Source organism: Gopherus evgoodei, chromosome 8, assembly GCF_007399415.2.
Source record: "Gopherus evgoodei ecotype Sinaloan lineage chromosome 8, rGopEvg1_v1.p, whole genome shotgun sequence".
NCBI lineage: Eukaryota > Metazoa > Chordata > Testudines > Testudinidae > Gopherus > Gopherus evgoodei.
Window position 1 is genome coordinate 93,828,976 of NC_044329.1, and position 14,035 is coordinate 93,843,010.

The 14,035-nt window shown below is 40.8% G+C and overlaps 1 protein-coding gene across 4 annotated transcripts in view; it reads right to left on the reverse strand.

Annotated features, from left to right (window-relative positions):
• PDE4B (phosphodiesterase 4B) overlaps window positions 1–14,035 on the reverse strand; it is a 378,929-nt gene that overhangs the window by 12,051 nt on the left and 352,843 nt on the right. For 3 of the 4 annotated variants that reach the window (XM_030572883.1, XM_030572884.1, XM_030572885.1), the window contains one exon: window positions 2,818–2,911. In XM_030572883.1, the coding sequence (XP_030428743.1) occupies window positions 2,818–2,911 (94 nt within the window). Of the gene's footprint in view, window positions 1–2,817; window positions 2,912–3,681; window positions 4,116–14,035 lie in introns of those variants that run through there. The other variant, XM_030572886.1, reaches the window with a different exon arrangement.

Sequence of the window (14,035 nt, forward strand, 5' to 3'; positions counted from 1 at the left end):
TTTGTTCCACAGAGTGTCTGTTCCATGTGTTCTTAAAGTCAGTCTATATATTGCTAGTAAAATTAGCTACTACTCAAAAGCTGTAAAATATGCTTCAGGAGAAGTCCAAGTATCTGCGATGAGAATCACTTCTCCAGAAAGCAAATACAATATCAGGATCTGGTCCTGCAGCTCTCTCACATGAGTATTCCAACGGTGCAGGGTAGGCCCTTAATGTTTATTGTATGAAAGCCTGTCATTAGCTGTTATCACTAATCCTATAATTACCACTCACAAAAAAGAACCACTCTCATTTGGGATTCGATTCATACTGAAGTTGAAAAAAAACTAATTAAAAAAAAAATCACATTTTATAGTGTAGGTCTATATTTAGAACTTCTGCACATACAAAATGGCACAGAAACAGATGTTGCTGTTCCACAAGGCTATAATTCTCTGATGAGACAAGAAAGAAAGGGAGCAGCTATACTGTTTGTCACTGCAGAGGATGGCACACAGTGAAAAACCATTTTTTTGGTTGTTGTAAATCCATCTAGATAGGGCCAAGAGAGGGATAAGAATACTCTCCCTGCCTTCCCCCCCCACCCCAGTTTGGTCATTGATATGGATCCAAAACCTGCTGCCCTTACTCTGGAGGAATGCCCATTGACTAAATAAGGGCTTCAGGATTGGGCCATTAGTGGTAAATCTGACCCAAAGAAAGACACAGTGAGTGGGGCATCTCCACACTCCCCAGAGAACTTACTCTACAGCACTTAGTGAAGTTGCACCTGTTTGAGCCAATAGTGAATTTGGCCCTCTGACTAATCAAGGCTACAATATATCATGCATCTTATTCATCCCATGAGCTGTATGTATGTGTTCCTTTGCACATTCTGAGCATTACAAAACCATTCCCCTGTTTTATATAGGGAAGTGAAGAAGCAACGTTTTCTTTTTTTGGGAAGACACAAACAAGCAATCCCCATCCTAGAAGTACAGTTCATCTAGAAATCTAAGGACACACCTAGGTCCCTTTTTTAGCTAATTTAAAAATTTAAAAGCTATTTTTAAAATGAACAATCAAGCTACAGTTCGTCCCAGTATGGAGGGCATGCACACGGCCCTCTGCACCACGTACGCCACTGATGCAGGATTGGTTTGGTGGCCCTACATTCCCTTGTGGACTAGAGTGAATATGGCCATTATAGAATAAGTAGCAAGACATCTTCTGGAGTTGTGTTCCATGGGAATATCTGTGTTCTCTCCTAGTGACAAACAGTAAGCAGTAAGATCCTCATTTGCAAAAATTCATCAGGAAGAATCTGTAAATAGCACTGATGAAAATAAGCCCACTACAATGCAGCATGTTGCCCGCTCTCCAGCTTCAGAAGTAATTGTTGGGATTCCAGCTAGCTGGTCCTGCTTTACTTTTGGCACTATTTAATATTCTGGGTGTCCTGACAAGCCTGCTTGATAAAACAGAGCCAAAAGATTTCCGTAAGGTAGCTACAAACAATTATACTGATTATTAATAATGATGTGCTATGTCCAAAATAATGCCATATCTTGATCCAAGTGTAAGCATTTAACACAAGAACATAAGAATGGCCATACTGGGTCAGACCAAAGGTCCATCTAGCCCAGTATCTACTGACAGTGGCCAATGCCAGGTGCCCCACAGGGAGTGAACCAAACAGGCAATGATCAAGTGATCTCTCTCCTGCCATCCATCTCCATCCTCTGACAAACAGAGGCTAGCGACACCATTCCTTACCCCATCCTGGCTAACAACCATTAATGGACTTAACCTCCATGAATTTATCCAATTCTCTTTTAAATGCTGTTATAGTCTTAGCCTTCACAACCTCCTCAGGCAAGGAGTTCCACAGGTTGACTGTGCGCTGTGTGAAGAACTCCCTTTTATATGTTTTAAACCTGCTGCCTATTAATTTCATTTGGTGACCCCTAGTTCTTGTATTTAACTGACATGAGGAATTGTTTTACAATATCTGGACAGGAATATCAGTGTGTGTCAGATCATTTCTTCTCTTTGGGTGAAATTCACACCAATACAGAGGTTCCAAATAAGGTCGAATGCACCACTTAGTGTTAAGGGCTTAAGTGGGACTTAAGTGCTGCATCAGCATTTTGCTGAACTTCTGCTCTTTAAGAATACTTACAAATTCTAAAACTGAATGTGAAGCATTTACAGCAAATTACTTGTTGTGTAACAAATATAATGCAATCCCATAGGGCCCAACCCTTTAAACACCTGATTCACGTCCACAACCCCAACAGTTTCAACAGAACAACAAATATGAGAAAGGTTATTCTTGGGTGTAAACATTTTCAGCATCAGTCCCAGAATTAGCAGTGGTAAATTCATAAACACATACCAAGTGGCATAGAAAATGACTAAGACAAGGCTGTTTACTGTCTTGAGAGGGCAATTATGCAATTATATGACAAAAGACGTGCAAAGAAGGGAAGTATTCAGCAGTATGTGTGTGACCTTGTCCTTTACATAAGGTCAAAAGAAAATCATGCATAGTGCTGCTAACAGTAAGTTCATGAAATCTTTTTGAAAACAGAAACATTTTGTTAGATTTAGAGGAAATTATTTATTTTGAGGAAATACTTATCCAAACATTGTTCTATTTTCCCCCATTATATATTTGAAATCTAGGTCATTTACCCAAAAAGAAAACATTTCAGCAATGTTTTGTACAGGATAACTATTTTAAAGAATGGGCACAAGTACAGGCTAGTGGCTAATTTATTTCCCATGAAATCCTATTCCTGTGGGATATGAAAGCTTGGTGTGAAATGTCTTACCCAGGAAAGTGTTTGAAATGTATTCAGACACTTGGTTCCCGGATCGGCTCATCTCTGACAGGTGTGTCAGCTCCCGGTTTAGCATTCTCTTGAACTGTTGAAATAAAATAAATAAATAAACAGCTGACATTTTTCTGAATGCCGTTCTACATTAATTTAACTGTAACTTCATTACATGCAAATCCACAAACAAGATATTGAAAAATAAACTGTGTAGATCTTCAGAACACAGTCAGCAACATATGGTTGATTTAGATAATATTCAGCACTGTCGGAATTGGCAGTTTCTTACTGTCATATTAAACTAACAATAATGAATTTCTAACAGAATGTGCACATCAGGTTTTGCTGATGAAGGAGAAGACTATGTTTTAAGCAATTTTTCTCAAAAACTGAAGTCCTCTACTGGTTTTCAATTCCACATGCTGCCTAAATTTTAAATATATATTTGCTCTGTTTTGCTATATATTTGCAAAATAAAGGCAATTGCATACATTAGGAATGCATGACAGAGTAAAAATATATTGTAAATCTAAAGAAGAAAACATGTATGCTTGGATATAGTATATTACAATGCAGGATTATAAACATGTTTTCATCCTAATATGTACAAAATGATATTCCTAATTTTCAAATTAAACTATTTTTATAGCAATATTATTCTGTCCTCTGAAGTGAATTATCAAAAGGAAAAAAAAATGGCATGTATGTATGTTGCATTTACAGTACGTACAGGGATGTTATCTCTTACTATACAGTATATATAAATAACTTAAATAGCATATGCTTTCTGTATTTTATATCTTAGATTTGTAATATATAACACAGTGATTTATAAATTGTCTTTCAAGATTCTTAACCCACCTTGATGTAACCCCAAGATACAGATAATAAATAGTTTGCTTCAGGCATTTTGGAAAATTCCACAACAGAATCAACAAATCCCTTATGAAGAATTCACAGGTCAGGTAGAGGAATTCCACAAGAACAAGGATGTCCCCGTTTTCCAGTCAATTAAAAGCTTAATATTCATAAAAGCCAAAAGACTTGAAAAAACATGGTATTTGCTAATCCAAGCCAAAGACAAGCTTTGCATTCGATCTCTGCAGAAGAGCTGTATGTGGGTTTATTTGCTGGCAGAACAGAATAATGAAATCAGGGATTGCACGAAGAAGCAAGAACTAATCCAAATGCATTCAGTTAGATGGCTTGAAGCACTTATGAATTATGAATCGTCCTGGCTGCTTAGCTGGCAGAAGGGGGTCCCCACTCCAGATTAGTCTGGCTCAGCTGCGCTATGCAGGGAAGAAATGTTTTTTGAGGGGCTTTGCCAGCTATAGCAATACAGCCATGTTTTTCAAAAGGAAGATTAAAATGGAGGAAACCTTGTGCATATTTAAATAAGTCAAAAGTAGGCAGCAGCCTCCTGATCTCAATCTCTGCATATGTTTTAAAATCCTCATCATTTCAGAGACAGATGATTTTCAGTGCAAATGTTCACATAGAGATTTTTTAAAACAGGATTGCTAACTCCTTCCATAGTAATCCTGATTTTGATTTATATTTCAGATCTCTAGCAAGATAAAGGGAACTGGGAATGTTTTCTGATGATAAATTATCAATATCTATATATTTTACCTCTGTTACAACCATAAGCACATCCATAGACCTTAACCCTATAATATGTGTCTACAAAGCACAATTTAAAATTTCAATCAATTGCTTTGAATTGCTACATAAATGCATTCACAATCCCTTTTTATAGATTTAATCAGAATTTTCATTGACATTTAAGGTTGCAAAGCAATTAATTTATTAGAAAACAATCTGTTCTGTCAGTGAGAAATCATAGGAAAACCGCAATTTACTGTGTATGTGATGTAAATCAGAGTAAGAAATCACTAGTGACTATAAAGATTCATACTGCTTTAGGATTTTATTGCTGTCTATTATCTGTATGCTGTCACACAGGATTCCTAAAATAAAAGTGAAATTTTAGGTTTGAAATTATTTCTGTTCTCTGACTGCTTTGAATAAGTGTTATCAGTGCTGATTGGGATGATGTCATATGACTTTCTCCATGTGTGTTAGGGGACATACATAGAGGAGAAGCCTACTGCTGTAATGTAGCCATCTGCCCCCACCAATATACAAGCGTACTTACAGCAAGGAAAAAGAATATCTCAGTAACATGGCAACAGTACCATATGATATTCTCCTTCCTTTACTGTGAGGCTTCCCTTCCAATTGTAATCAAGTATTGATAATAGCCGTGCCGCAAGAGTTCTAGCACTGTTCGAGAATTCTAACATTGTCTGAGAATTCTAGCACTGTTTGAGAATTCTAACATTGCTTAAGGAAAACAAAAGCTAGTTTCTAAAAGCTTTTAAAACACTGGCTTTAAAAAGAGAACCATGAGCAATTATACTATTTTGTGTGACATTTACAAGCCCAAAGAATCAAAATAACTGATTTTCCAGGACTGCTAGACTGTGTTTTTGGTGAACACCACACTAAATAAGAATTTCCAATGGCTTGCAATGGCTATATTTAAGCCCCTGATGGATTTAGTAAAATATAAAGTATTGTTCATTCATCACACAGAAATATACTTAAATAAACTGAATTATTTTGTCATAATATGCCTATTTTCAGGGTACTACTCAGCAATCAAGTAGCACATACAGGGACGTCTTGCAATAGGTTTTGGTGCCCTGCTGGCCTATTCCACTGAAACTTGGTAATAAAAAAAACAAAACATTTTTGTATGAAGTGTTGTTCTGGCCACATCAGTCCCAAGATATTAGAGAGGCAAGGTGGGTGAGGTAATATCTTTTAGTGGATCAACTTCTCTTGGTGAAAGAGACAACCTTGTGAGCTTACACGCAGCTCTGACCCGAAGAAGAGCTCTGTGTGCCGGTTTTGTTCCAGACCGCGCCACGGAAACATCTGTACTCGCTCGTGCTCCATACCCTTCACTACCTCACCCTCGCATCCCGCCCCGATACCAAATGGCGGGACCTCCTGCCGCCTCTCGAGGGTGAGGAGCCCCGGTGGGCCAGCTTGTACTCTGCCCTGGTCCCGAGGCCCGCCGGGGATATCAGTTGGAGGCGCCTTCACGGAGCCGTGAGCACGGGCGTGTACTTGGCGCGGTTCACATCTGTCCCTAGCACCTGCCCTTTCTGTGGTGAGAAGGAGACCTTGGCGCACGTTTATTTGGAGTGTGCCAGGTTGCAGCCCCTGTTCCGGCTCCTCCTGAATATTTTCCTGCGTTTTTGGTTGCACTTTTCCCCTCACCTTTTTATCTACACGCTCCCCATCCGTGGCCCCACGAAGTCGCGGGATCTCCTTCTCAACCTCCTCTTGGCCCTGGCCAAACTGGCCATCTACAACACCAGTGAGAGGAGGTTGGCCGACGGGATTTCCTGCGACTGTAGGGCCTATTTCCGTTCCTCCGTCTGCTCACGCATCCGGGCAGAGTTCCTCTGGGAGGCGTCCACTGGCTCCCTTGATGTCTTCGAGGAGCAGTGGGCATTGTCCGGGGTTCTCTGCTCGGTGTCCCCATCGGGTTCCCTTCGTTTAGCCCTATGACCTCACTCCCGATCCTGTTTTTTTTTCATTAGTTGTCCCCCGTAATTATTTGGTGTCCCAGACCTGTGGGTCCTCCCCTTAGGCTGGGGGGAGGCCCTTTAGAAGTGGGCGGGCTTCGCCCGCCCACCCCCGCTGGATGCCAATAGGACCAGTATATTTGCCTTCTACCAGACTCCTGTACCCCACTGGCCTGGGTCTGTCACAGTGGTTAATATTGTTATTTAGATTATGGGAACACACAAAGGTCCCCACTGAGCTCAGAGCCCCATTGCGCCAGGAGCTATCCACATAGAGAGGGACAGTGCCTCTCCCAAAAAAAAAGAGCTCTGTGTAAAGCTTCTTTCTCTTACCAACAGAAGCTGGTCCAGTAAAAAACATTTTTTGAGCAGTTATGCAAAGGCCTCTTGTGGAAAGTCCACAGAGTGGAGACTCCATTTTAATCGGGGCAGTCTACCCAATGCTGCCAAACCAGGAGCCACAAGAGGCCTCTCGGTCACAGAAGCCCCACCCAGGCTGAATTGCCAGTGTGATGGATTGAGGTATGGAAGGGAGAATGAACAGCTGACAGAGATCTCTAGGGGTAGTTGTAGAATCACGATGTCTCCCATGTTTATCGCAACTCTGCCTGGCACACATCACAGGTTTCCCTCTTTCTCTTTTAATACAGGAAACTTCCACCTATTATTCCACTAACTCCCTGTACTTCCTGCACACACACATACAAAGTCTGCACACCAAAGCTTGGGCTTTGCACCCACCCATAGGTCAGAACCTGCTCACAAAGCTTCTCTTCATCCTCTGCACACAAATAACCCCTGTTCCAAATGATCAAAACTTGAGCAAATGAAAGTGTGAAATCTGTTTTTAGTATTTTTCAGTTACTCAAGTCCAAGAGCTAACTGTTGCCATTTCCCTTTTATCACGTAATGCCAGCATGGCAGAACTTTAGGCAATATTTGGTTGGACTCCTTACTCTCATCATCTGTGATGCTTTATCTCTAGACAATCTGTCCACATGTATCAACGTGTTCTCCAGACAGTAATGGGTTAGTTCATAAAATGTTCAACCACTTTAACTACTGAAGGTCAGATAATATATAATTGGTTTTAGACAGACAACCATTCCAAATGTCCAAATCCTATACCCCGTGTCAAATGAACAGCACCAAGGAACCCACTAATCAGAGTATAGCAAGAATCATCCACAACTGGGTGGGCTAGACATGAAAGTAAAAGCACTGAAGATAGATCAGCTAACTGGCTACCACCCACAGCCAGATTATGTAGAGAAACAGATCAACACCCACAGAGCACAGGGTCTGAAAATGCCTGTTAGCAAGAAACATGTATTTTTCACTTTAAAAGTGACTGGAGGCAGGGATATTGTCACATGGCTTTAGGCAACTTAATGTGGTGTGTCAGTGTCACCGGTCTCTGGCACATGATCTGTTCAGTTAGGAATATGTTATAAGATCCTGGCAAGGGGGAGGTGTGAATGATGTTTGATGTGAAGGTCAGGAATCCCAGAGCTGTGGGCACGCTGGGGAATTACTTTCAGTTACTAAATCTCCTTTAAGATTCATGTCAGCTGAGAGAGGTTAAAGTCTCTTGATCCAAAATCAAGGAACTACCAAGCCAAAACTTGGTGTGTTTTTTTAAAGTTATAAACAAAAAAGTAAGGAATTAATGCACACTCGCCTATCTGTGTAATCACAATGAAAAGTAAAGCTCTCATAAAAGAGGAGATGAATTCTAGCTCAGTGCTTGAAAACTACACATTGGCCATAATCCAGCAAAGCATTTCAGCACATGCTTAATTTTAAGCATGGAAGTAGTCCCATAGACTTCAAGCATAAGTTAAGCATGTTTTGAAGGATTTTACTGGATCAGGGCCTTTATTTATTCAAAAGAACCACCACAATCAGGTGATCGTAAAAATGATTTTCAAACGAAGTTGTGTCAACAGGATTTTATAGTATTTTGTACATATACAGAATCGTGCATTTCAGCTGAGGCACTTAAAGCACTATGCAGACATTAAAAAATGCAGCCTGGCAGCACTGCTACCATAATGCAGAGAAGTACCAGGTATTATTATCCCCATTTTACAGATGGGAACTGAGGCACAAAATGATTAAATGACTTGCCCATGGTCACACAGGATGTCTACAGTAGAGAAGGGATAGAACCCAGATCTTTTGACTCTCATCTCTGAACTTAAACAAAACCATGCCTTTTCTCTGTTCACTCAGTAATAAATAAGCACATTCCACCCTCTTCTTCAGGCTTATAATCAGCAACCTTTACATGACTGGTAAGAGGTACTGTAACACTGCTAAAAACACTACCATGACCAACTCCAGCCATGGCAATTATCATCCTCTTACATAGAGGGGATTATACATGCACTTTTAATGGTATCATTGCAATGTACTGTCTGAACATGGCTGGAATATGAATTTATTCATAGAATTTCCTCAATAATGTGACATAGTTAAAAATGTACAGCCTGGTGAGGCATGAGGAGGACATTCAATAACACTTAAAAGCAATCACTACACATATAAACTGTTCGTTTTATGGGACTCTGGGTTTTTCTTGAGCTTCACTTGATGGCAAATGTTCCAGAGAGATTCTATTTTATTGTGTGCCATTTGTGTGCAGTACCAGTAGGGAGAATGCATGTTGCTCCCTCTGCACAGATCAATGAATGATGTTATGTTAAAATCTCTGCAGTGGCTTCTCAGCTAAACCAATCTGACAGCAAAGGATAAAACCAACAGAATGTACACAAGCAATGAGAAAATGCCAATTGGTTTGTGTATTGCATGTTTTGTACAGCAACTTACACATTTCAGAGAATTAGTGAATGAATTTAGAGTTAATGCTGCATCCCTGCAATCAATAATAATACTTTGCATTTATACAATGCCTTTCATCTAATCATCTCAATATATTTTACAGAGAAAGGCATTATTATCCTCATTTTACAGATGGGAACTGAGCCACGGAGAGGTGAAGTAACTTGGCCATGGTAACACAGGGAGTCAGTGGCAGAGTCACTTTTCCATATCCCATGCCCTGATCAGCAGATAGTGCAATTCAAGCGCAGAGTTTAAAAAAGGAATACACATTATTTTAATAGAAGTAAAATAAGGAAGAAAAGCCTACGGACCCCAAACAAACATAAAGAATGCCTGATCTTCTGAACAACAAACAGTATTCTGAAAACATCTGGAGAGTGGTGAGAAAAAGCAATCAGGCTGTGTGGAGTTTTCCTGTAATGACTAGAAAAGTAATTTCAACCAAATTTGCTCAGCCAGACACTGAATCATTCCTTGATTGATACTGGAACCACTTCTGAAGTATTCACTGGGGCACTGGAGCCCCAGTTTCGTATCAGAGTCTCGCTCTCTTTTTTTTTGTCGGTAATTCCTTTCATTATAATTCATTTAATACTCTTAGATGTTATTTTCACATATAGTGAAACATCTTCAGTTTTACTTTATCTAAGATGCAAATCTTTGCTTCATTCCTAGCCCTGTTAATGTTCACATGTTGCCTCTACGATAGGTGTGTGGTTTCCTTTCCTCTACGGACAAGTTGGAAACTGCCCTAGGGAAATCTTTATGCAAGTGTACCAGGCCAAAAGTGCAAGGGGTGCCGGCTCTGGAAAGGCTGTGTAAGGAAACTTCACTTCGGGTATGTCTACATCTACAATTTTGCAGCGCTGGTTGTTACAGCTGTATTAGTACACCTGTATAGGGCCAGCGCTGCAGAGTGGCCACACTTACAGCAACCAGCGCTGCAAGTGGTGTTAGACGTGGCCACACTGCAGCGCTGTTGGGCGGCTTCAAGGGGGGTTCGGGGAACGCGAGAGCAAACCAGGGAAGGAGACCAGCTTCGCCGCGGTTTGCTCTCGCGTTCCCCGAACCCCCCTGCAAACCGCAGGGAAGGAGACCTGCTTGCATGGGGGTTCGGGGAACGCGAGAGCAAACCGGGGAAGGAGACCAGCTTGCTCGGGGGTTCGGGGAACACGAGAGCAAACCGGGGAAGGAGACCTGCTTGATTACCAGAGGCTTCCTCAGGTATGCTGGGATACCTGCTTATTCCACGGAGGTCAAGAAAAGCGCTGGTAAGTGTCTACACTTGATTACCAGCGCTGGATCACCAGCGCTGGATCCTCTACACCCGAGACAAAACGGGAATACGGCCAGCGCTGCAAACAGGGAGTTGCAGCGCTGGTGATGCCCTGCAGATGTGTACACCTCCTAAGTTGCAGCGCTGTAACCCCCTCACCAGCGCTGCAACTTTGTGATGTAGACAAGCCCTTCATCATCCTCACGAGGGGAGCAGCTACCAAAGCTGGGAGTGCAGCTCGCAGCGCTGGTGCACTGTCTACACTGCCACTTTACAGCACTGAAACTTACCGCGCTCAGGGGTGGGGTGTGTGTGTCTTTTCATATCCTTGAGTGAGAAAGTTTCAGTGCCGTAAAGTGGCAGTGTAGACAAGGCTGTAGTGTTCCAGCTCACAGGCTGCAGTACTGAACCTGGTGCATGTGGGGGGAAGGGGGAAAAGGTGCACCTCCCTAACATTTTCCTCCTGGTAAGTCAGCTGAACAAAATAATGGTCTGGCTTTCTATGGACGAAGTAAATTTCCTTCTCATGCCAGAAGGTTAAACAAAGACCTACCCCCAAATTCACACACCCCTTTTATTGATTTTCCAGCCCAGTGCTTCTTCTCAAGGTAACCCCATTATTATTACTGCTCTTCAGACAACCACATCATAGGTGTGCACAATGCATTACGGAGACAATAAAGACACAGGGCCAGATCCTCAGCTGGTGTAAATCAGCACAGTTCCTTTTTAGTCAATGAAGCGACACCAATTTGCTTCAAGCTACAATCTGGCCCAGTGGATGAAAAACTAAAAACATTTACAGACATCAAAGGCAAGTACAGGAAAAAAAGAACTGCTATGATATTGTAATGCCTTTGCTTGGAATGTGTATACAGAAAGTGGGTGCTCCCCACCCTTGGTCTTAATGAAACAGTTTAGTTGCAAACCTCTGGTGTCTAAAAATGTTTATAAACTGCATTGCCCTCGTGACCCAACCTTCTGACACAAATACCATCTTACATTCTTCACTTTGCCACTGTTTCTTAGAAGTCCTCAGAACAAAAGGCAGGAGAGAATTCTTACCTGCAAGGATATCATTAGTGTTTGTATGGTTTCTCCTTGTTTCCTTTCCTCTCCTCTTCCCCCACCCCCCTCGTCCCCCAGCCCAGCTGATAAATGCAACAGGGCCAAGTCATGATCAGCTTAATCATGCTTCTAATCCCAGGGGTCAGCAACCTTTCAGAAGTGCTGTGACGAGTCTTCATTTATTCAACTCTAATTTAAGGTTTCGCATGTCAGTAATACATTTTTAACGTTTTTAGAAGGTCTCTTTCTATAAGTCTGTAATATATAACTAAACTAATGTTGTATGTAAAGTAAATAAGGTTTTTAAAATGTTTAAGAAGCTTCATTTAAAATTAAATTAAAATGCAGAGCCCCCCGGACTGGTGACCAGGACCTGGGCAGTGTGAGTGCCACTGAAAATCAGCTCGCGTGCCGCCTTTGGCACGCATGCCATCGGTTGCCTACCCCTGTTCTAACCACTTTTGGTATCAAGGCACAATTCATTCCTGGTGTAATTCCATTCATTTCTATTTTACCTGGGAAGAATTTGGCACTCGATATTTAAAATCTAGCAGGTAACACAGAAATTTACCAGTGTAATAGGAATTAAGGCCCAGTTCTGAAAACATTTATACACACAAGGGAAATGACTCCTCAGATGTATAAGTATTTGCAGGATCAGGCCACAGGGCACGTATCCAGGTGCACTTTGAACATTCAGTTTCGGTGTTTGTGGCAGGCTTGTGTTATAGCAGATTTTTTAAGTTAGATAAACCAGTATTTGAAACCAGAACAGATATTGACCAACACTTGGTCTCCTCTTCCAGAGCTGGGTATTTAAATCTCATAGGTGTCTAATCCTTAAGAGCATTTTTGCCTGAGGGTACGTCCAGACTACCCGCCGTATCGGCGGGTTAAAATCGATTGCTCGGGGATCGATATATCGCGTCTAATCTAGACGCGATATATCGATCCCCAAGCGTGCTTATATTGATTCCGGAACTCCATCAACCAAAACGGAGTTCCAGAATCGACACGGAGAGCCGCGAACATCGATCCCGCGCCGTCTGGACGGGTGAGTAATCCGATCTTAGATATTCGACTTCAGCTACGTTATTCACGTAGCTGAAGTTGCATATCTAAGATCGATTTCCCCCCCTAGTGTGGACCAGCCCTGAGTGAGAGCTGAATGAGGATTTCAGGATACTGTCCCAACTGTCAACATGAAAGCAAAACTCCCAAGAGCAGCAGATGAGACAAAATGTGGGTTGGTAATTCTCACAACGGGCAGAAAAGCAGGTAACTACTAGTACATGATTTTCCTTTCTTTCTTTTTTTAAAGAGTTATTATATAAAAGGTAATTTCCTATTATTCTAGCTCTCCTCAAACCTATATGAACTTTGAAGCACTGTTCATTTTGGCCTATTTTGAGTCTGCCAAGCCAATACTCCTTGAAAGAAGTTCTTTCTTCAGTTTGAGGAATAACAAAATTTTTATCTTCAGTTTTCCTCATACTTCATCAGTTACAGAATGGATTTAATCAGAAAAGATTAGTTTGCAACTGTTCCTGTTACTTCAAAATTTCAGTTTGTGTATTTTCTTTTCTTCCGCACTCTCTCTAAGAGTGATGAGAAGCTGATTTTAAATATAAATTTAACAGTAAAAATAATAAAACTTTTTCAATTAATTTGGTGAATCAGTTCAAAAGAAGAGAGCTTTTGATAGGTAATTTCCATTATTTTAGTGGCTAGAGTCAGTAAACATATTATATTCAGCCATCAGTCTTTTTTTCATTTCAGTGCTTTTGCAACTCTTTCTTTCCTCCCCGCCCCAATCAAGTTATGATGTGCTAGAAGCTACTTTTAACAAGATGCAAAACACTGAGGATTTTTGTTTTCTCTTTTGTTTATTTTTTAATGATAAACAAACATTGAGCCATGAAATTTCTCATTTTATGTCAAGAGAAAAGTGCTTTATCCTTCGTACATTCAAGCAAATACTTAAAAAAGAATAATTTCATGGCAAACTTGTTTACACAATTTTATTATGACGATTTAAAAATACATAATAAATTCAAAGCACAACTCCTAAAGAAAAAGTTGCTCTAAATCAGTTATGTTAAGTGACTCCTCCCTTAAAGTAATAACATCACTCTGATCTAGGTAAGACTAATATTAATGTTTTACTGGTAAAATCTGCTGTTCCCTTTAAAGAATCAGAACCATGAAGTGTGTGTGTATTTCTAGCTCATTTCCAGATAACAGAAAATGAAAATATGAAAACACATAATAAAAAAAGCTGGAACACTGCAAGAATCAGAACCTGCCTTGAAGGAAGGAAGGAAGAAAGAAAGATAGATAGATTCTAGATCATTTCCAGATAATTGAAAGCTGAAATATGCAAACGCATAATAACAGGGTTAGAACAAGATCCTGCATA